The sequence below is a fragment of the Aethalodelphis obliquidens genome, unplaced genomic scaffold (genome assembly GCF_003676395.1).
Source record: "Aethalodelphis obliquidens isolate GAN/ISIS:26980383/991018 unplaced genomic scaffold, ASM367639v1 scaffold87, whole genome shotgun sequence".
Classification (NCBI taxonomy): domain Eukaryota; kingdom Metazoa; phylum Chordata; class Mammalia; order Artiodactyla; family Delphinidae; genus Aethalodelphis; species Aethalodelphis obliquidens.
Genome location: NW_020838031.1, coordinates 4,533,991 through 4,557,675, shown reverse-complemented (window position 1 = coordinate 4,557,675; position 23,685 = coordinate 4,533,991). Strand labels below are relative to the sequence as shown.

At 43.2% G+C, this 23,685-nt stretch overlaps 1 protein-coding gene across 8 annotated transcripts in view; it reads right to left on the bottom strand.

Annotated features, from left to right (window-relative positions):
- Positions 1–23,685, bottom strand: part of MAP3K21 (mitogen-activated protein kinase kinase kinase 21) — a 71,890-nt gene that overhangs the window by 12,852 nt on the left and 35,353 nt on the right. For 2 of the 8 annotated variants that reach the window (XR_003430260.1, XM_027094150.1), the window contains exons 6-11: positions 19,355–19,477; positions 17,232–17,382; positions 16,530–16,627; positions 12,912–13,697; positions 11,237–11,412; positions 6,896–6,990 (exon numbers count right to left, since the gene is read on the bottom strand). Coding sequence is in view for 6 of the 8 variants with exons in the window: in XM_027094150.1 (XP_026949951.1) it covers positions 6,928–6,990; positions 11,237–11,412; positions 12,912–13,697; positions 16,530–16,627; positions 17,232–17,382; positions 19,355–19,477 (1,397 nt within the window). In the remaining 2 variants the exon portion in view is untranslated. Of the gene's footprint in view, positions 1–5,196; positions 6,991–8,621; positions 11,413–12,911; positions 13,698–16,529; positions 16,628–17,231; positions 17,383–19,014; positions 19,162–19,354; positions 19,478–23,685 lie in introns of those variants that run through there. The other 6 variants (XM_027094149.1, XM_027094147.1, XM_027094148.1 and 3 more) reach the window with 6 other exon arrangements.

Sequence of the window (23,685 nt, the reverse complement as noted above, 5' to 3'; positions counted from 1 at the left end):
ACACAACTGAAAATTCTTGCTGTAGGGCTAACTTCGGACGTGGTTAGATTCAGACCTCCAACGCGGGACTGTGTTATGTTGATACCTTGGCTCTGCTTACACTGAGTGCAGAATTCTGCTTTCAGTGTCTAACGATGGTGGGACGCCTAGTACTCGAGACATTTGATTCAATCCTGCCTGTGCTGGAGATACACATTTGGAGATCTGACCTAGCTTACGGCTCTGAAGCTCCTTGCTTGTCTCCCTCTTTGGAACAGATGTATAAAAAAAGATCACTTTATAAAGATCATCCTTGTATATAGCACAGGGAGCTATAGTCAATGTCCTGTGACAAACCATAATGGAAAAGAATATGAAAAAATATATAATATAGATATAATAATATATATGTATAACTGAGTCACTTTGCTCTACAGAAGAAATTAACATAACATTGTAAATCAACTGCACTTCAATAAAATAAAAAAAAGTGAAGATCATCTTCTTGTTTCTCTGAAACTGTTGCCGGAAAATCATTTTCCTCCCCTCTCCTCATCTTTCTAATGCTTTCTCAGATCACATCCATTATTTTTCCTTTTTCTCCTAAGGGTATAAATTTGGCTGTAATTCTTCAAATAACCAAGCTAGGTTGGTGGTCCTTGTCTTGTGAAATAATATGTATATAGTACCATCTAGTGTCCAGAAAGCAGAAAACCCAAAGCAAGCAAGGCAAACAGGATGCTTCAATTTTTGAAACAGCTGAGTTTGGGCAAAATACAGATTGGAGGAAAAATTATGACCAACTCCATTGATTTGACTCATGTTTATACCTCTAGAAATAACGACCTGTTCCAGAGAAAAAGGCCTGGTTGATTGAAAAATTCAATACTTATTAAACCAGAAAATGTAGAGATTTTTCTAGTTTTAGAGCTGTCCCACAACCAAGTCCCATGATCAAACTTACTTTAAAAAAAATGTATTCTTGTAGGGGAATCTGTTTTTCTTTTTTCTTTTCTTTTATTTATTTTTGGCTGCATTGGGTCTTCGTTGCTGCGCGAGGGCTTTCTCTAGTTGTGGTGAGCGGGGGCTACTCTTCTTTGCAGTGCCTGGGCTTCTCATTGCAGTGACTTCTCTTATTGCGGAGCACGGGCTCCAGGTGTGCGGGCTTCCGTAGTTGTGGCATACGGGCTCAGTAGTTGTGGCTCAGTGGCTTAGTTGCTCCACGGCATGTGGGATCCTCCTGGACCAGGGCTCGAACCCACGTCCCCTGCATTGGCAGGTGGATTCTTAACCACTGCGCCACCAGGGAAGCCCTCTTTTTCAAATAATATGTTTTCCTACAGACTTATGTAATAACATTGGGTATGTATTTCCTGTGGAAAACATTCCTTAATAGACTAAGTTAAAACTTCCTGGAGAGACAGTGCTCCAGGAGAAAACTACCTCCTACGTACATGTCCTCATCAGCGGTCTGTTTCTGGCTATCTACAGATGTGCTCTGGGGCTTTCTCCTGCTACTAAACAAACAGTGCCAGGATGAACTGACACCAGGAGGGAAATGACATTGTAGACACGGGTCCACACGCCACTGGTAAGGGAGTGGCAAGAGGCTAGATGGCCACTGAGGTTAGAAAATTAACCAGAATGTCTAAGATCAGATAATGGCAAAATATAATATTAGTTCCCTGTCCTCTGGTTTTAGGCATATGCAGAACCATGTCTGGTTTGTGCCTTTATGCTGTATCTTCCTTCACACTGTAGCAAAGCACAGAAAGGAGGAAGAGTAATGAGTAGGGGCGTGCTCTAGGTCATGGTCATGCTCATTCCTTTGACTCCTTTGGCGCCCTTGGGATTTCCCAGGGAGGCGGAACTCAATAGGGCTGCTCCTTTGAATAAAATTGTTGAGCATCCACTTCCAGTTAGGAGGGAAAGAAGTGCTGATAGCTCTAGGAAATGGAGTAATTCTGAGACAATGTTAGCCTGAAAAGTTTAGCTTTATGTTCTTAAAAAAGATTTTAGTATTTAGTTCTTTAAAAGTTGTTATTGGGCTTCCCTGGTGGTGCAGTGGTTAAGAATCCACCTGCCAACGCAGGGGACATGGGTTCGAGCCCTGGTCCGGGAGGATCTCACATGCCGTGGAACAACTAAACCCGTGTGCCACAACTACTGAGCCTGCGTGCCACAATTACTGAGCCTGTGTGCCACAACTACTGAAGCCCGCGCACCAAGAGCCCATGCTCCACAACAAGAGAAGCCACTACAATGAGAAGCCCATGCACCACAAAGAAGAGTAGTCTCCGCTCGCCGCAACTAGAGAAAGCCCACACACAGCAACGAAGACCCAACATAGCCGAACATAAATAAATAAATTTAAAAAAATTGTTATGGATTAAGGGAAGATATTTGGGGAGTTTATGTTATCTTCCATTGCCTTGTAATCTTCTGGGTGCTTCTTACCTAGGTGAGCCATCCGTCCTCTTTCCATCACCTTCTGCATTTCTCACTCTTTCCCGGAAAGCCTTCTTCAGGTTTCTTCTCTTTGCCTTCCTCATCTGACCCATCCAGCATCCTTAACTATCACCAGAATTTGAATGACCACAGAATCTCTGTCCAACTCCAACCTCTGCCTCAAATTTCACCTCCACTCGACCGCTGAATGTCTCTAGAATTTTCCATCACTCAGAACTGCAAACTTTGCCTCCCCCACCCCGCCACCAAACCCTCATGTTATCTAAGCACCAATTTTCCTCTCAGTGTTTTATTTCTGATTGACCCACAGCTTCCCAATCGGCTAACTCTTCTGTCCTAACTGACCTCTAGCTCTTTTTTGCCAGTTGTCCCTGATTTGGAGATTGTAATCTTCATTTCTTGGGCTTCCTTTCCTCATTATTCTTTCTGTAAGACCTGATAACATCAGTGCCTCTAGTCCCCTCTCTATTTTACACATCACCGTCATATTCAATATTTGGAAGCATTTTCCAGTCTGTTATGGAACAAATTGTGTTGCCTCCACCCCCCGCCTAGATTTGTATGTTGGAGGCCATATAATCAGGCCCCCAAGATGGCTGTACTCTTGCTATCTGTCCATCTCCTGCGCGACCAGTCCCTGCCTCACCCACACCTACACACCGGACTGACCTTCCCTCTTCATCACAGAGCCTGATCGGTGAATGCCTACACACCTGCCCGCTGCTATAATTAGATAATGATAGTTTATCAAAGGGAAGTCATCTGCCCCATGAAGGTTGTTAGCCCGAGGGGCGATGAGGGACGTGCCCCCTGCTGGTTTCCCTGGTAACCGATGAACCAAGCTGACGTCAACTCCCCCTGTAACTGGCAATCTCCCCCTCCCCCCCAGGGGGGCAAGACTGCTGCAGTGTCCTGCCCGCCAGCTTCTGCACATGGTGTGGCATCGCTCCAGGACCTTCCTTCAGACGTGTACGATGCCCCACATCCATTAAGCCACGGATGTCTCTGTCTCTGACTTCCGGGCTCTTTCTTCAGTCTCGAGGCTGGGCAAGTACAGGCTTGCAGGCCAACGGGTGCAGAAGCCTAATAGCCAGTATCTCAGAATGTGACTGTGTTTGGAGACAGTCCTTCCAGAGGTAATCCAGTTAACCTGAGTCACTGGAGTGGGCTCTAATCCAATATGATTGTGTCCTTACTAGAAGAGGAAATTGGGAAAACAGACATGTACACAGGGAAGGCTACAGGAAGACACAGGAAGAGCTACAAACCAAGGGGTGAGGCCTCAGAAGAGACCGACCCTGCCAACACCTGGGTCTCAGGATTCTGCCTCTAGACAGCCTTCAGCTGCAGCATCAACTCTTCCCTGGGTCTGCAGCCTGCCAGCCCACCCTGCAGAATTAGAACTTGTCAGCCCCTATGGTCGTGTGAAACAATTCCTTAAAATCAACACCCCTCTCTCTAAAATACGTGTACGCACATCCTATTTGTTTTGGTCCTCTGGAGAACATTGACTAGTACACACTACAAATTAAAACCTATAATTGTTTTTTTTAATGCCAGATTCAGTGCCAGATCTTTAGACTAGTAATCCAAGTTCTTCACAATAATATCCCCAAAGTCCCATTCCAACTATAGTTTATGTTACTTTCTTTCAATTATCCTTTGATCAACCTGCTAACAATAACATTTATTGAAAAACCAACTATTTAACATTTAAGAAACATTTTTTCCTGTGGTCTAAATGCATAGACTGGACTCAGACTGGACTCAAATCCAGCAATTTACTTGATTTCTCTAAGGTTCAGTTTCTTTATCTGTAAAACGGGAATAATTCATCCGATTATTCTGTAACTAGTTATTGAACAACTACGGGTGACACAAATGCATTCATGATGTTGCTACTTTTTTTTTTGAAGCTTTCTATTTTTTAAAATTATTTATTAAAAAAAATATTTATTTATTTTTGGCTGCGTTGGGTCTTTGTTGCTGCGTGTGGGTGTGGAATCTTCCCGGATCGGGACTTGAACCCGTGTCCCCTACATTGGCAGGTGGACTCTTAACCACTGCACCACCAGGGAATCCTCCATGATGCTGCTACTTTAAAGACTAGTCAGCGGACGCGTCCACCTCCCAGGTGCTGGTGCTGTTTACTAAGAAGAGGACTAGAGAAGAGCAAATTTAGGGAAGGAGATGAATCACGAGTTTTATTTGGACTGTGTTCAGGATGAAATCCCTCTTAAATATCCAAGAGGAGATGATAAGTAAGCAGCAGGATACGTACAAATGGAGCTCTAAGATTAGAACGGGGCTAGAGATGGAAAATGGAGAGTGATTTGCCTTGAAATGCATTTAGAGCCATGAGATAAACGACATGAATTTCGATGAGCCAACAGGAGAAAATGCTTCAGGAGTTAGTCAGCAGCTGTGCAAAATATTAAAGAGGTTCCATTATGGGATGGCTGCTTGAGGAGCTCTGAGGACCCACTCCGCAAGGAAACAAGCACAACTGCTGAAAGCTATCTTAAATTTTTTTTTTCTTTTTAAGTCTCTGGAAATTGTCTTAAGGGCATACAGCAAATAACAAAATATTTGTTCAAAAAGAATACACTAGGGCTTCCCTGGTGGCGCAGTGGTTGAGAGTCCGCCTGCCGATGCAGGGGACACGGGTTCGTGCCCCGGTCCGGGAGGGTCCCACGTGCCGCGGAGCGGCTGGGCCCGTGAGCCATGGCCGCTGAGCCTGCGCGTCCGGAGCCTGTGTTCCGCAACGGGAGAGGCCGCAACAGTGAGAGGCCCGCGTACTGGGAAAAAACAAAACAAAACAAAACACTAAATCTTGCTAAGAACAGTTGAACCTGGCATCTGAGCTATGACCTGCTCCCTCCCGCCTACTCTTCCACCCTGACCGAGCTCAGCTTGACAGAAGCTCCATTCCAATCAGGTTTGGCTAGAAACATAGGACTCCCCCCCTCCCCCCTGCCCCCCAATCAGCTCCCAATCAGGGAAAAGCTATTTCACTGGCAGGCACAGGACAGCAGCATTTCTCATCCCCTCCAACTCTATATTTAAGAGGTTAAATTCCTGGAAGTGTGCCTAAGAGGTCAAGGGCTCCTTTCTCCATCCAGCCACCCCACACAGGGTGGAGGCTCTCCACCAGTGAGAATGCTGGCTTCTTACATGCCCTCACACCAGTGCACCTGGAGAGCAGAGGTTCTATCTATTCTGCGAGAAGCAAGCCAAGGAGACTACAAGTTACCACTCCACCCAGGGCCCAGAGTATGGCCCAGATATACTGCCCAGAGCAAGACGCATTACACAAGAACAGAACTACCAAGCTTTCATCAAAGGAACTGACTTTATCTGAAACAGAGTGTGGGGAAGTTCAAGCCTAAGGGAACTCTCAAAAAAACCCCCACAGCTCTTAATTAAGAGCAACAAGCTAAATCATAGTCTAGCTAGTTCACCAGATAGAATCAGGCAAAGAGCCAGCTAAAAAGAGCCCACCTGGGGTCGGAACAAGCCTTAAAGACGGGCCCCCAAACCGCCCCTGCTTGAAATTAATTGGAATAGGCTGTGGAGGAATTTGTGTCCCAGGGAATAATAAAAAAATAGAGTAATCAGCCAGCAATTACGGAAGCCTGACAGCTTGCTGTAATACCAAGTGAAGCCAGACAGCTTCACAGAGAGATCACAGGAAGAGACAGTCCAAGAGAGCTGTGCTAAAACAGCTGTGTGCACGTCAAGGCTGCATCTTCTGAGGAGGGACACCAAAGGCTTCATACTGTGGGGGAAGAGATTTCACTGAAATGGTCCAGCCAGATCACTAAACGAACAAGCAAACAACAACAAAAACAAGACCTGGAGAGAAGGTGAGGGGAATCGTGATACACAGTTGCCGCAATGTATTACCTAAAATGACCACTTTTCAACAAAAAGTGAGACATACAAAGAGACGGGGAAGTGTGACCCATACACTGGGAAAAACGGAGGCAACAGAGATGGCCTGTGACAGGGTACGGATCTCAGATTAATACCTTGAAAGCTGCCACTGTACCTCAGTTCAATGAACCAGAGAAAAATATGCTTGAAGGAGGAAGGTATGATGACAATGTCTGGTCAAAAAGAAGACGTCAATAAAGAGAGAAAAGTTTTAAAAAAATGAAATGGAAATTAGGGAGTTGAAAATACAATAACTAAAATGAAAAACGTCACTAGGGGGGCTTGACAGCAGATTGGAACTGAAGAAAGATAAGGGAACCTGAAGAGAAATCAATATAGCACATGTAATCTGAAAAAAAAAAAAAGAGAGAAAAGAATGAATAAAAATGAACGGAGCCTCAGAGAAATGTGGGGCACTACTGAGTACACCAATATACGTGTAATGAGAGTCCCAGGAGACAGGAAAAGAAGCAGAAAAAATACTTGAAGAAATAATGGCTGAAAAGCCTACCTTTGCTGGAAAACATCTACACATCCAAGAAATTAAACAAACTCCAAGTACGATATATGCAGAGATCCACACCAACACAGACCACGGTAAAAATGCTGAAAGGCAAAGAGGAAATCTGGTAAGTTCCAACAGAAACAAGTCAGAAGCTAGTGACTCTGCAGGGAGCACTTCTCACCCAGCAGAGGTCCTGACTTCCTCCAGCTGCCTCCTCTAACCCCCCAGGTTAGATCTGCTCTGCCAGCGCTATCAGAACAGCAACTACTTCACCTTTTATAACCCGCATTTCACTTGTAGTCAGGCTTGGCCACATAATTTGTAGGGCCCAGTGCAAAATAAAAATGAGGGGCCCCGGTCCAAAAGTTCTTAAGGATTTCAAGACAGTGTTAGCAAAGCATTAAAATCAAGCTCAGGGACATCCTGAGTGTGAAGCCCAATGCGAACCCATGAAGCTGGCCACGCTTAGCTTCTCAATGTCTTTCTTACTAGAGCTTAAGAACCATGCAGCCAAGTACCCAGGTGGTGTCTCTCTTGCTCATCACTGAAATCCTTTAGTCTTTCCCAGTGGCTATCACAGTAGGCACTTAATGAGTCTGCAGCATATTCAACTTACTTATTTCTTGCTAAACAACAAGAACAACTAGTTTTTGCTCCACTGTATGTGGCACTTATTACATTGTTTCATTCATAAAAGCCTCATCTTTCACTGTGTTTTAGCATGTTGACCTTTTCAGAAGTAAAGAGTACATACAGCTTAAGCCCAATTATTTTATATTTATATTGCAGTTCTTAAATAATTTCATCATATTTATAAACCCACTGAACAGAACACTGCTTTTTTTTCTGAGTTGATCTGTTGGCTATGCAGGTTTTAGGACCTTCTATTTCATTTCACAATTACTGAGGAGGTATCCCGCCGTATCAACCAGTTAGCTTTGTTTTTAAGTAAGTACTCAGCCATTCTAGAATTTTGAACTTTTTGATGTGTGAAACACTATCTTAGCTTCGGATTCCACAGAAGCCTCCATCTTCTATGCTATATGTATGGTTACAACAGGTGTGAACAGGTAAATGGTGGTGCGTCTTTGGAACTTTATCAAACTTCTCTGTGCCCGTTTCACATCTGATGAAATAGGGATACTACTACCTACCTCACAAACTTCACTGAAGAGAATTATAGGAAGTGCCTTATATGGGCACCTAGGAGAGTCCTTAACACTCAGCAGATACACAACAGACATTAAATTTTTCTCCCTCTTATACGATAGGGTGCTGCCTGGATCTGCACGAAATGCTACCATCTACTTTTCTAATTCACCGGAGTTTTTCTTGCTTACCAAGAATCACCAGACGTTAGGTGGGTTTTGAAATTCTTCTGATTTAAACATGCTAATAATCAACATGTCTCATTAATCACAGTGCTCTAGCATCAACTGAGATTTACTTCATACAGTAATTCACTCTGCGAAAAGGTGCGTTCTGAAAAGGTGGAGTTGCAAAATTCTCACGACGAAATGCAACGTTTCAACGTAACCAAACAACATTTTAAATAAAGTATTTCATTTAATCCCGTGATTCATATCATGATCCTTCAGTTTAATGAACTTAGCAGGTTAATACCTGACTTACTAATAATCTTCATTAACACATTTTCCTTACTGAATACAAAATGAACCATTACAAACTACAGCCACAATCATCAGGAGATCAAAGCCACTGAGCAAGTAGACAAGCTATAAAAAAAACTTTATTAAAAAAAATAGACAACATATGTAAACATCTTTTTCAGTCACAAAGCTTCATAATACAGCGTATCAGGCCCAGGCCTCAAATCTCTGCAGTGGGAGCACCTTAACTGTTGACTAATAGTAATCAGCTTAATTTATCTTTCAGTGAGCTATTAAGTCTATGTGAAAATAAATAACCAGATTCCGCTAAGTATACCTATACACATAGAAAATCGCAAATGTACAACAGATCTCAGCAAAAAAAACTATCTGCAGTAACATGTGAGATCGAGTCCTTATATGACAATTATCTTTTTAATGTAACTTCATTTCTAAAGTCATCATAATGTAGAGTTGACTAAAATAAAGCTAAACAGGAACAGAGTAGAGGGACCACACAGATGGACATCCATCACTCCCCTACCCTCACACAGAGTGCCACACACCCACACACACACACACACACACGATGTTTTGGTAGAAGCAAAACTGAAAACACAGTTTCTATGTTTCGTGTTTCATGTATTACTGTAGGCACGTATTTCGTTTACTTTTAGCTGGAAGTTATATGCCCTCATATGACTGAGTATGAAGTAGCCAACCACAGTTTCAAATGTGATACGATTTTGAGGAAACCAAATCTCTGTTATGTAATTCAATGACCACCCCAAAGTGAAGCCAAATCATAGAATGGACCATAACACCACAGAATGTAATTAAGGACCTGAGATTGTGCTTCAAGAATTTCCTTAAGGCAAAATGCGCTTATATTAAAATAATCCTGTCATGCCCTGTTCATCGTTTGCAGTGGCATACTTGTTAGATGACTAAGAGGTTCTAAAGTGGCCAAATAATATAATTTTCCTCCTTTTTTTTTCCTACTATAGGTAGATACTTTATCACACCTGATTAAATCACTGACCTTCCAGTTATTCAGTAAACCTTAATAAGCAAGGTAAAATTTTAAATGAAATATCAAGTAATGTTTGCAATTACAGTTTTTTACTGTAGGGAAAATTTAAAATGCTTATTGTGTGTCATCTGAATAACCATATTCTAGGGAGAGAAGCATAATAGATTTAACAAAAGAACCCAGGCAAGTTTACCAAGCTCCTGGATAGCCATTTCAGTAGCTTAATAACTCAGTAGTTTATTTGTATCGTAACTCTATGATTTATAAAAGTGACTCATAAAATAATTTAAAATCAACCTGATCTGCTATCCAAAGATTAGCTTATAAACCCACATCTGAAAATAACTTAATTTCTCCATTCTATCACATCAGCTTGTCCCACCCAACAGATATCTAACATGTATCTACAATTAAGTGAATAACTACTATTCTAAAACACTTAAATTCTAACCGTACTGCTGTTTCTTGACTTTGCAGTGTTTCTAACTGTATTTGAGATTATTAGGATGATTATGCATTTAAATAGAGAAAAATAATATTAAATGACATGAATTTTCTTCGGCACGTAACGCACACATCGATTGATTTTTAAAAACTCTACGACAAAAGGAAACGCTTTACGCTTCTGGATACCAAATCAATGGCTACTGATGAAGGAAGAAGGAAGATCCTTTCTACAGGGAGAACACACAGGTTAGCACCTCTCCACTGTATACAGTATGGTCTGAGTCAAATGTCAATGACTGGCTTTTTGAAAAATCTACTTTGGAGTTCTAATGGATAAAATTTTTAGAAGTTACATTCATTAAAACTTTTACGAGTTACATTCAGTAAAATTTTCTCAAAGAGAGAAATAGTGCATATTTTAGGTGAGATCTGGACATACTTATGCATTGTAAGCCTACTGCCGAGTTCGTTAGATAGTTCACATAGGACTCTCCATCTGTTCTAGTCATCAAATTTTTTTTACATAAACATCTTTACTTGCTAACATCACATTACTCTTGGCTTCTTGTTGCACAAATAACAAAAAAAAAAAAAAAGGAAAGAAATGGAAGAAGGTAAAGGAAAATAGAAAACAAAAGGAAGGAAACAGGAAGGAAGGAAACAAAAATGGCGCACTCATTACAATTTCTGTGTGTACTAATAGACAAGGATATAAATGGGAGCGAACAGAGCATTTAAAATTGTGCTTAAACACAGATGTACACTGTTGCACATTTGTTTTACATGTGTGTAGTGTTTCAAGTTGCTAGGTAAGAATCCAGTGGAATAACAATACAGTCAGCCAACCGCAATCACATATATTTTTGGAGAAGTTAGACATCCATTACTAGTTTAGTAACATGGCCACAGCTTTGAAAACACAGCAGCATAAAACAATTCAAAGGTAGACACACTGTTTTCATTTGTTCACCTTAAAAAAAAAAATGCTTGAACAATATAAGGCACTTAAGACAGAAATTCTTTCTCCAGTTCGTACAGGGATGGTCGGCTCATTCTGCTTCTTAGCCTGCACAGAGGCACCGTGCAGTCCCTGCTCTGGCCTTCCACGTCGGCATCCAGTAAGGAAGGCACGTGGGGCTTAGTTCTCTCCTTGGCACCGAGGGGACAGTCAGGGGCTGGTTCTGGACCGCCCGCCACAGGGCAGGCCTGTGCGGGCTGAGACTCTGTTCTCTGCGGGAAGGCCTTTGGGGCACCTACCTGGCTTCTTAGGTGGGGAGGACGGGGCAGAGGCATCATATGGACAGCTCTCTGTTTTTCGGGTGGGACCTCACTTGGCAGGTCACTATGGGGTCCAGGCGGCGAGGGGGACGTCCCCCAAACCCACTCAGGGGGCAGCTGAGAGGCTCCGGGGGCTGAGATGAGAGCTGCACCAGCTGGTTGAAGAGGCAAAGACAGTGTGTGATTAGAAAGACAGTGATGTCGAAATCAATGGATAGCAAGGAAAATAACCAGGATGACTTCCCTTAGGTGACCACCTTAAAGTGAGCTTTCACAAAAGAACCTGAACACAAACCTTACCTTTAAAATTGTTAGGAGAGAATGTTTGTTTTTATGGAAAAGTACTACAAGGTTGGAAAGACTGCTTGAACCTATGGAAACGACACCTATAAAGAGCTAAGTCATCATCATACACTTAGGACAATGATTATTAGAAGTGTTTTATTAACAGGATAGATTTCACAATGGGTTAGACTGGACTAAAGTTAAGACTTAAAAATGACGGTGAATATGACTGAATTGACTCTCAGGTGATGATTTGAAAAAATTAATGAAAATAAGAAAGCAGATACTGTTTTACATGTTACAGCCTCCCTTTTTTGTTCTGAAGAACTGACTTACTACCACTGTAGCAAATAATCATTGGCTTCAAACTAAGAAAAAAGAATGCTTTTTTATGGGATTCTTGTGCTAGGGTTTCACTGTGTGCAATTATAAATTACTAATACTTTATTGCATCATAAAAGGGCAATAAACCAATTTATCTAAAGACAATGAACAATAATATGAAAAAAAATCTTGTCTAGGCGTAGCACTTAAAGAGATAAATGAAAAGATAACACAAATGAAAGCAGTTTCAGTTTTAATATACTTTATAACCGATCCTAGCATAACATTTTACAAACTAAAAAGCATTTTTCATATACATTATCTCATTTAATCCTCATGATCTATATCTGAGGTAGTTGTAATTATCTTTACATACAAAAGGAATACTAGTCATTCCCCACACAGCACCTACTGTCCATTCGACTTTTACACCCCCTAAACTCAATCTCAACATAAACCTGGGCAGCAAAGCCAGGTGACACTGTGTCAAACGACTAGTTTTACTGTCAACTCTCCCACTAATTATTTGGTTCAGATTTTGGCAAATGACTCTCCTTCCTACCACAAGGGGCTTGGGGCAGTTATTCTCCATGTGCTTTTTCTGTTTTTGTTTTTTTTTTGCGGTACGCGGGCCTCTCACTGCTGTGGCCTCTCCCGTTGCGGAGCACAGGCTCCGGACGTGCAGCCTCAGCGGCCATGGCTCACGGGCCCAGCCGCTCCGCGGCACGTGGGATCTTCCCGGACCGGGGCACAAACCTGCGTCCCCTGCATTGGCAGGCGGACTCTCAACCACTGCACCACCAGGGAAGCCCCTCTTTCTGTTTTAATATTCTGTTATGTATTTAAGTTACTGAAACTTAATTATACTCCTCCAAGGATCCAAATGATAAAATCAAACAAAAGAGCAGGGTAAAATTCAAAGATTTATGTGAAAACAAATTTGTAAATGTAATCACTTGGAGAAGATAAAATCAGAGAGCCATACGATTTTACAGTCTATCCTCTACAGTGGTGTTTGGTACTTTCACCCACGAATGCAGCCTACCTGGGGGCTGAGAAGCACTTCCATCAGACATGGTCCGTCGGTGATGTGCTGCTCTTTCTTTTGAAGAAGCAGTGTAAGATGCGTCCGCACGTGCTGGAACCGTGAAGGGAGGAGACAGGTTTCCCCACACACCACGATGGGTCTCCAGTCCTGGCACGGGGGTTGACTCCTGATCCCTCCTTCCAAAGGCAGGGCAAGGATCCGGAATGGGCACCTTGGGGTCACAAGGGACGTGTGTGCTGCTCTCGAAGGAATCTTCGCCATCAGTCTGCAGCAGGCACTTGGTGGAGAGAGAAGGCATGGACAGGAGGTTCGCGGCGCTGGACGGAGGGAGCGGGGATGGGCTGCTGGTCCCCTCGCCTGCGGCTGGCAGCCTAGTGGCGGAGCTGGCACTGCTCCGGGACTTAGGCGCCCGCTGGAAGATGCCCTCGCGTTTCTTCCTTTCTTCCTTGGGCAACGGGTCTTCAGCAGCCTGTGCTTTCGCGAGCTCTCTGATGTCCAGGCCCAGAGCCACCGACGCCAGCAGCACGGTGCAGCCGTACAGAGCAGACTCTGTCTTCTTCCTCTGGGGGGATCTGCTCAGACTGTTCGGAGGGGTCCCCTGAGGAATGCTGGTGGCAGGGCTCACCGGGGTTCTGTCCTCCCAGCTTTCGGGTTCCACCAGATTCTCTCTCTGGCCATCTTTCCAAAGAGGGAGATCGATGTAGGCTTGACTCGGTGATTTTATCTGCTTTGGTTTCCTGTGTTCCAATCCGTCTGGGGCAAGTTGTGGCTCTTCACATGCCCCTACGGAGAAGTACAGATACACACAGGCTAGGACCATTTTACCGTAAAAACCATGCAAGCTATACTGTAAAACGAGGCTGAAATCTAATAAATACATATTCTAAATCAAAACACATGGAGTCCTTTGCAGTTCAGCAAATGGTTCGTCAAGGAGGACCCTAAGGAAGGGGCGTCCAGGGTGCAATGACTCAGCTCCCTGCACAGGAACAGGCGAGCAAGTCCTCTGCTGTTTCCTGTCCTTCAGGAAGTGGATCTTCACTGGCATAGAAAACAGAAATTTCTATAGAAACAAAGTCATCAAGATACAGAAGTGCACATGCACAGACAGCAGCAGGAGGACACGTCAGACAAAAGGTGCCCTTGCGCGTGACCTAGATAACTGGGCCACGCCCTGTTGCTACAGGAACCATCCTGCGTAGAGCAGTGAATTCTTGGCACACTTCAGACTATGGTGGTGCCCAGCAGCCTGTTTCAACAAGCTGCCATTAAAGTGTAGGAGCCTCGCATCAGGAGAAGATTCTCCAGAGGTCAGAGCCCCAAAGGGTAACATATTCTGCTATTGGAGAGGAAGCTATAATTCTTATTACTTAGGGCTTAACCAGGAACGACTGAAACGACGAACTCCCTCATCTGGTGTCCAGAGCATCCCCGACAGAGACACCCGTGATTTCTGCAGCCTTGCGTCCACTGCACCTAAAATGTGCTCGGTTCGCTAGACCAGCCGGATGCCAGCTTTTCTCCCAACAAGCCCGTGCTCTTCCCAGCTTTTCTCCCTTCAAGCCCAGTATCTTCCTCTGCTATCTTTCTCCCCGTGTCCTCCTCCCACTGTCCCATTTCCCTCAGACAATTCTATCTCAAAATCCTGCCTGGCCCTAAGAAGGCCTGACACTGCCCTTCTTCCCACATGTGATCTTGGCTTCCGCTGAAGCCTCTCTGGTGTCGTTCGGTTTCCTCCGTTTTCTACTTTCAGGTCACAGCGGCTGTGAGCATCCCTGCAGGTTTCATCTTGTGGGGGGTCTTCCCCAAATAGTGCCTTCATCAAGTAGGCACGAACTGCGCTTTGATGGGTTGAATGCACGGTACATGTAACGAATAACAAATTATTAAGCCATCATTTTTTTAAAAAAGAGGGTAAATGCTGTTGGCAAGTAAAAGCCATAGGTTTCGAAGCATCCTGAGCACTTCCTTTCCCACACTTTCCTCCTGAGCGGTCATGAATCTACACGGATCCATCACCATCCTTCCCAGTCTTTCTACGACTGATGGCATGATTCGCAGCCCCCAAACCAAGGTGACTATAATCAATATCTACGTCAGATCCAACTGTCCTTTTAGGATCCTCTTAGGCATTCAGGAGATACTGAAGACTTGCTATGCACCAGGCCCTGGGAGTAGAGTGGTGAACAAACCAGATAAAATCTTTGCCTTCGAGGGGCTGACATTCTAATTTGGGGTGACAGAGAACACACACATTACTGGTGCCCATGCAGACCAATAAGGATTTCAGGGAAGAGCGATGCATAAGTAAAACTGGGAACTAAGGTGCAGGGATGGGGTGAGACACCACTGCAGCTGAGGCGGTCAGGGGAGGTTTTCAGGAAACGCTTGGGCTGAGACAGAAACACTTAGAAGGATGAGGCCCCAGAGATGGAAGGTGGGAGGGGGACCTTCAAGCAGGACAGACTGTGTAAACCTTTTGCTCAGTGGCCCTTCCAATGAACTACAGGGTTAACTTAATGGAGACCCAGCTGAGTCAGCCAAATACATCCTTTTATTTCCTCCAACTGTCCTGTGGAAGAGTTATTCATAGGATCAAAATACTCTAAGAAAGAATAAAAAAAATTCAGGGAAAAAAAGCAAGAAGACTTTTTTTCAACAGTCACAAATAATGAAACTTGTACTATAGAATTAACAGTTTTATTACTATTAATTGTTCTTCATTAGTCCTCAAACACCATCTGATGATGAATCGTAGTGTATAATGAGAGACCCTCATGCCTTTACAGGCGAGAAAGAGTCAGAATACAGTAATGAATGTGACATCAGAAAGCATCTACGCAGGGATTACACAGCACCTGCCTTGTGTTTACCTGAAAGTACTTACGGAGATATTTATGCTGAAACCACACGCTTGTGATGAACACAGAAGAAGAAAACTAAACATGGGCAGTAGGTGATAAGGTGCTTGTAAAACTGAGCATAGCACCGATCATAAGTTCAAGAAGTTTATACCGTGTTTTGCTAAGACATCTCTAATTTGACCACAGTACCAAAGGGCTGCCTTAAATTGTCAAGGATAAAGACCAATTTGCTTTTCTTCAGAGTTACCCATCATTGAAAATTTCCAGCAACTTCCAAATCTCTTCAACCTTTTAATATCTGAATATTGAATAGGAATACTGAACACTGAAAGTGATGATGGTTCATTTAAACTAGAGATTCCAGTGTAATACTCTCCAGCAGTAGTCTCCCCACAACTAACCCGCCTGACAATATCTCATCAGGTCGTGGGGTGGGAATATAACCTCAGCAGAATTTCAGGGCGCCTACATTTTCATATTTACTATTTCCTATACTACAGTAATTTGGTTTTATATAATAAATTACACTAATTTTTCTGGTGAAGAATAAGAGTGACAAATTCCTAATAAACAACGTGGAGCCTAATTACTTTCCGCCACGAAGACTGACAGGACAGAAGATAACTTTTGAGCTTAGTGTAGCCACTGCGACTCAGTATATGTGAGGCTGCTAACCTTTCCCATGTCACTTCTAGAACTCTCAGAGGCTCAGTCTAACTCAAGCAAATTCTATTTCCTGAAGCACATTTACCTGACTGGTCCACAAATAATGAAGCCAACGGCATGGTTTTCTGATTTTTTATTAAGATGGTTGACCAAGGACTGTTGCCATCTGAGAGAGGTCTTATTCTACAAGAGAAAAACGTTTATTTTGATATAATAGAACCATATGACACACAAATTAGGTTTTGGTGGATACACGCTAACAATATTTTTAGGTAGTGAAGAGAACATATTGGCCTCTATGTTTTAAAGAGCTAACAAAGTACAGATAAAACCTTAACAAGAGACAGAGAATCTTTTTAATTGCTTAACTAAATAATAATTGATTTAGTAGGATAAACCCATCCTAGAAATGAAATTATATTCAGGTATCTCTGTATTACTCTAATTGCTTTTTAAAAGTTAGGTCTGGCCTAGGCTTCCCTGGTGGCGCAGTGGTTGAGAGTCCGCCTGCCGATGCAGGGGACACGGGTTCGTGCCCCGGTCCGGGAAGATCCCACATGCCGCGGAGCGGCTGGGCCCGTGAGCCATGGCCACTGAGCCTGCACGTCCGGAGCCTGTGCTCCGCAACGGGAGAGGCCACAACAGTGAGAGGCCCACATACCGCAAAAAATAAATAAATTAATTAAAAATAAATAAATAAAAGTTAGGTCTGGCCAGTGCAATATTTAAAACGCACTGCTATTTATCACAGTACACACTGGAATGCCACCAGATGTCACACAAGTACCTTTCTTTGCAGTCAGTTCTTTCTTTCATTTGAATGGAATTTGGACCCCAGGTACAACCCTTTTTCTTGAAATTCCTTTTTACATCTTCAAATTCTTCTTGTCGACAGACCGTGTTCCTGCCCCAAGTTTTATTGCTTTCATCTGAGGTCACTAAACAGAGAACATCATCACTCATTAACCAATTAAAAAATTGTTAAGTTAAAATGAATCAAATCAGTTGTAAAACTATCTTAGTCGAAACGTGTAAACAATTGAGAAACATGAAAACAACGAAGAAATTATTTCTTTCACCCTACTGCTGGCAAAGTTCTATCTCTAATAACAGCAAGAAGAGTGAACTAAGTTAAAAGATACATATTTGAGGTAAATTAGCCATAAAGAGTTATTTATTTATCTATGTATTTAACATTATGCAACCGTTAGGATTTCATTTTATTTGGGGGAAAAAAGGTCAAATTGAACAGTTAACTGAAAACAAACTTAATACTTAATTTTTTAACCAAATCAAAGTTTTGAACCTAAGGAACAAAGGTATATTTTAAAATTGTAATTTAAGCCAATTTTTCATGAGTCATCACAACTGTCTGGCTTCAATTACCTTTAAAAATCTGAATGTATGTAAGTTTCCCCACGTCTTGCCTTATTTCACCCCCTCTTGGGCGGTTTACACTCACGTCTAACGCCCACATGTTGCTGACACACACATGTGCCAACCCCCAGCCTCTCTGTGCACTGACAGTTGGCTTGGGAATCACTGGGAGAGTGGCTATTACTACCCACTTAGAAAACAACCCCGTCACACACCAGAGGTTCTAAAAACACAGCTGAAAACATTATGACATACCTCCCCAGGGGGTAAAAATATCCCCTTTGGGTCTAACTGAAACTCTCACAGTGCGAGGATGCCAGATGAATTAGTATATTTATTTTTTCCACTAGGCTGAACACTCTAAAATCAAAATACTAAGTGGTATTTCGAAGGACAGATCTTCCCCGACTTATGATGGGGTTTCGTCCAATAATCTATCCTAAGTTAAAAGTATCATAAGGTGAAAACGTGTTTGATACACCTCACCTACGAAACATCATGGCTTAGCCCCTGCCCACCTTGAATGTGCTCAGAACACTTACACTAGTCTATAGTTGGACAAAATCATCTAATGCAAAGCCTATTTTATAATAAAGTCAAATGTCTCATGTGACTTACCGAACGCTGTACTGAAAGTGAAAAACAGACTGCTTATGTGGGTACACAGTGGTTGTGAGTGTATGGGTTGTTCACCCTTGTGATGGTGCACTGCCCAGCATCACGAGAGAGGATGGTACCCAGTATCACTGCCCAGGAAAAGATCAAAATTCAAAATTCGAGGGCTTCCCTGGTGGCGCAGTGGTTGAGAGTCCGCCTGCCAATGCAGGGGACACGGGTTCGTGCCCCGGTCCGGGAAGATCCCACATGCTGCAGAGCGGCTGGGCCCGTGAGCCATGGCCGCTGAGCCTGCGCGTCGGGAGCCTGTGCTCCGCAACCAGAGAGGCCACAGCAGTGAGAGGCCCGCGTACCGCAAAAAAAATAAAATTAAATTAAAAAAAATTCAAAATTCGAAGTACAGTTTCCACTGAATGTGAATCACTCTGCACCACCATACAGTCAAAAAACCCTAAGTCGAGCCACCCTAAGTGGAGGGCTGTTTGCATCAGGTTGGTCAACACAGACCAAATTCAAGCTAACTTTCAAAAAGCAAAATATTTTTTTCCTTGAAAAACAATGAAACAAATGGAAGTAACCTTGAATTCCTGATTTCAGCTTTCAAAATATCCATAAAGAGGCTACTGATATAACGAGGTCACGCAGGCAGGCGTTTAACAAAATGTCTCACGATACTATTTCACTTTCTACTCTGTGGCCTGGTCACATCACCGATTGCGTGGAATCTAAAAATCATTGATTGTGAGAACAAGAAAGTGAGACTAAGGAAGATAAGACCAAATCTTGCTTTCCAAATAGTCCTGACACCTCCTAAATATCACAGGGTTAGAACCGGCTATGAATGTCTGCTTCAGTTGGATCCCAGTCAGTTAGTGACAGAAAACCGCCCAGAAGCCCCCTGTGGGGGAGAAAGCTCACGCTGTATGGCCCGGAGTCGGGGGATCACCGTGGGGCTGCTCGGTGTACTGAAGCTGCTGCTGTTCAGGCTCCTCCGTTTGTCCAAGTTGGGGGAGGCCTGCACGGTTATTTTGTGCTGGAAATCTGTCAGATATGGGAAAAAAAAAAGAAGACAACTGAGAGCCCATGGTTTTCGGTTATTCCCGTAGCCCCAGCTTTCGCACATGGCAATAAAAGCAGGAACAGCCAGACAGTAAGAATACGGTGTATCTCACAGTCTGTTCCTAGTTTCTTACTTATCTTCCATTCAGGGCTCATGTCCGTAAACAATGACTCAGAGTCATGCCGCATGAGGCACGGTGAGAGACACACGCTCACAAGGAAAGAAACTATTACTGCGTATTGCAGAACTCACGGTTTTCCGGGGAGAGAGAGTTACCTTCGTTCAGTCTGATAGAGTTGAAAACAAAATCGAGATGGGAGACACCCTGGGTTTACATGAGTCCTGGTTCTGTCACTAACGGACTACAGACCCCAAACTAGTCAGGAGCCTCTCGGCGCTGGTCCCTGTGGTTGTTGGCTAGAACAGCAGACACCTCCCAGGGTTGCCGTGGTGATTAGAACAGAAAGCGGACGGTATGCGGGGCTCCGGACATGCTACCCCAACGTTTACTACTTAGCCCGTCACATTTCCACGTGACCATCCACTCTTCATCAACCTTCCTCAACATTCAGGTCTGTTTCTTTGGGTCTTCCTTTCCTGATGCAGGCTCCCACGTCACAGAAACTTACATTAAGTACATTTTTATGCTCTTCCCCTGTGGATCGGGCTTGTGTCGGTTTAATTTTCAGAACCAGCCAGGGTCAAGAGAAACTCCCCCTTGCCTGCAGTTGAAAGCGTTTTGTGGTCACGGTACGTACATACGATGGTTACTATTACCTAACTGTAATATAGGGTAGCTCTCATGCCAGAGATATGCCAAGAACTATGGGAACATATGGAAGAAAAGTCATATTACCAGAGGAAAGAGGAGGGTGTCTGGGAAAACTCTGTTAACTGCCAGAAAAATTATCAGAAACTTGGAAGCAGGTAAAAGAAATTACTGGATGTTCTTTCAGTGCAGTGCCGAGCTTAACCTCTGACTGATGTTCTATTGACTGGGCTATTTTTACAACTCAGTAGGAGCAGAGGTTAACTTGTAGATTTTGTCTGGTGATGATGCAAATAACTGCTGTCTGGTGTAAAAGAAAATCCCAAAGGTTATGATTTACTGCCATATTGGGTTTGTATTTAGCCTAGCAATCTAATCCTAACATTTCTTTACTAAATTGACCATAAACACTTAGGTCCTCAAATTCTCACGTGAACCAATTTTAAGTGGTTCCCTCATTAATTAATAAGTTGAATAAAATTATTGACACATGTTCATTTCACATAGGCAAGACAGCTATAATTTGCCTTTCTGAAAATTAAAGAACTTTAAAGAACCACTTGGTATTTGAAATGAGGAGTTCAAATTTGGTAGGCAAGACATCTATCCAATTGCTCATGCTAGGAATTTGAAACTTTTCTTGATATTGTGTTCTCCCTGACCCACCATATCCAGTCAAACACAAAATATCTTGTAAAACTCGTTATATATCCTTCTTAGAGTTATAGCTGAGAAATTTATATTCTCGGTTCTGGAACCAGCAAACTCCAGATGTGAATGAATCCCAGCTTATCACTTACTAGCCACATGAATTTTGGGAAAGTGACTTAATCTCTTTGAAGTCACAGCACCTTCATTGACAAAAATGGAAAAACTAATTATTCCTATTTCACAGGACAGTTAGGAAAAATTAAATACAAATAAATACAGAAAACACTTAGGTACAGGGCTCAGGACATAATAAATGCTCAACACACATGCGTGATGCTTTCTGTTCTCTCCATTTCCGCTGCCACCATCATTTCACGCCGAGGCTGCTACAATCCCTTGCTCGATCTTTCAGCGTCTCTGTTTGGCCCCTCTGGTCTACCTCACAGCAGGCAGATGTCTTTTTAAAAATGCATGGCTGACTATCATTCCCCTGCTTAAAATCCCTCAAAGGCTTTTCATCATTCTTAAAGTTACAGGTCAAAATAATAACATCCTCTCCAGTCCCCTGCAAATCAGAGTCTGGGCTCCTTGTGCCACCCTAGCCTCACTGTGCCCTGCTCTCCCATCACTCGCCATGGTCTACACCAGGGGTCAGCAAACTTTCCTAAGCAGTGCCACACAGTAAATATTTGAGTTTCTATGAGCCATATGGTCTGACGGAGCGAGAAAGCATTCCCACAAACACATAAATGCGTGTGCTCCAATGAGACTCTATTATGGACGCTGCAGTTTACCTTTCCTGCAATGTTCTTGTGTCAGAAAGTCATTTTTTCTAGTATTTAAATGTTCTTAGCTTGTGAGCTATACAAAACAGGCGGGAGGCTGGATTTGGCCCAGGGGGCAGAGTCAAGCCACACTGGTCTTTTTTCAATTCCTGGAAGAAACCAAGTTTCTTCGCAGGTGTTCCCTGCCTGTTCCCCTCGTGTTTGGTAAATTCCTACTTCGAGTCTCCATTTAAACGTTTCTTTGTGAGGAAGCTGTCTGTGATCTGCTTAGACCAGGAGACATCTCTCTACTCATCACTGTCACAGGACTTTTCCTTCACAGTAGTTCATAATTACAGCAAAAAAAAATAAGCATTTGTTTAATTATTAGCTTAAGGCTGCCCCCAATACAATGTCAGCTCTCTATGTTGGGGGGAAGGAGTCAGCTGCCATCACTGTGAACACCCCCAAATGTGCACAGGAAAGGTACGTAGCAAATCTTTGCTGAATCAATGTCTTCTCTGTTTAAGATTACAAGTAACACATATGCGTTAGTATACGGTATTTGTTTTTCTCTTTCTGACTTATTTCACTCTGTACGACAGACTCTAGGTCCCTCCACATCTCTACAAATCTCTGCAAATGACCCAATTTTGTTCCTTTTTATGGCTGAGTAATATTCCACTGTATATACACGTGCCACATCTTCTTTATCCATTCCTCTGTTGAGAGACGCTTAGGTTGTTTCCATGTCCTGGCTATTGTAAATAGTGCTGCTATGAACACTGGGGTGCATGTGTCTTTTTGAATTACGGTTTTCTCTGGGTATATGCCCATATATGTGGAATCTAAAAAAATGGTATAGGTGATCCTATTTGCAAAGCAGAAATAGAGACACAGACATAGAAAACAAATGTATGGATACCAAGGGGGGAGGGGTGGGATGAATTGAGAGATGGGGATCGACATATATACACTATTGATACCATGTATAAAATAGATAACTAATGAGAACCTACTGTATAGCACAGGGAACTCTATTCAATGCTCTGTGGTGACCTAAATGGAAGGAAATCCAAAAAAGAGGGGATATGTGTATACGTATAGCTGATTCACTTTGCTGCACAGCAGAAACTAACACAACATTGTAAAACAACTGTACTCCAATTAAAAGAAAAGATTACAAGTAACACAGGGGCAGAGATCATGCTGTGAAGACAAAGCGAATGGAAATGACGTGCCAGATGGGAGGCTCTGTCCATCTACCATCTACGTGAGCAAGAAAGACTTAACTGGGCAGAGCAGTTAAGGAAAGGAAAGAATGGATGCAAGAAAGCAGCTCATCAGGGCAGAGGACGAACTGAACTGGGGGAGGGGAAGCAGGTAGGAAAAGAAAGAAATATTCTTATCCAAAAGCTATGAAACAGTTTAGACCGAAGTGCGTGATAAAGGTTCAACGTGGCCCGTGGTCTGTCTGCACGCTGGGGATGAGCCTCCAGCCCAGAGCAGAATGAGGGCTGCTCTTGCAGGCCTCCGCACTAGAACACAGAATCAGGCCACGGCATCTGGATGGCAAACCATGGGGAACAAATGATGGGAGGGGAGACGCCAGGCACAGCTCAGGGAAACAGCATGGAAGGTTTTAAGGCCAAGGGCGAGTTACAAAGGCACAAGACTGGACTTCCACGATCCCTAAGATCTGGAGTGCTTCCGGTCTTCTGAAAAAATCGAAAGACTTTCAGTCAGGGGGAAAAAAAGGCGCTCTGTGCTTTAGACATAAATAAAATATTCTTTATGATAAACATCCTTGTCCCTATGAAACGGGGAAAGCTTGATTCTGTCCTAGTTACACATTTAGGAAAACTTGGGCTGAACTGTGAAGGGGCCCTGGCCAATGTCCAGTTTTTCTCTGGACCGCTTGCTAGACGTGTTCTCAAGGTATCTGCTCATGGCAGGTTATCGTGTGGGCCACAGGCTTCTGAGTAAACCTGTACTTGCGTTTCCC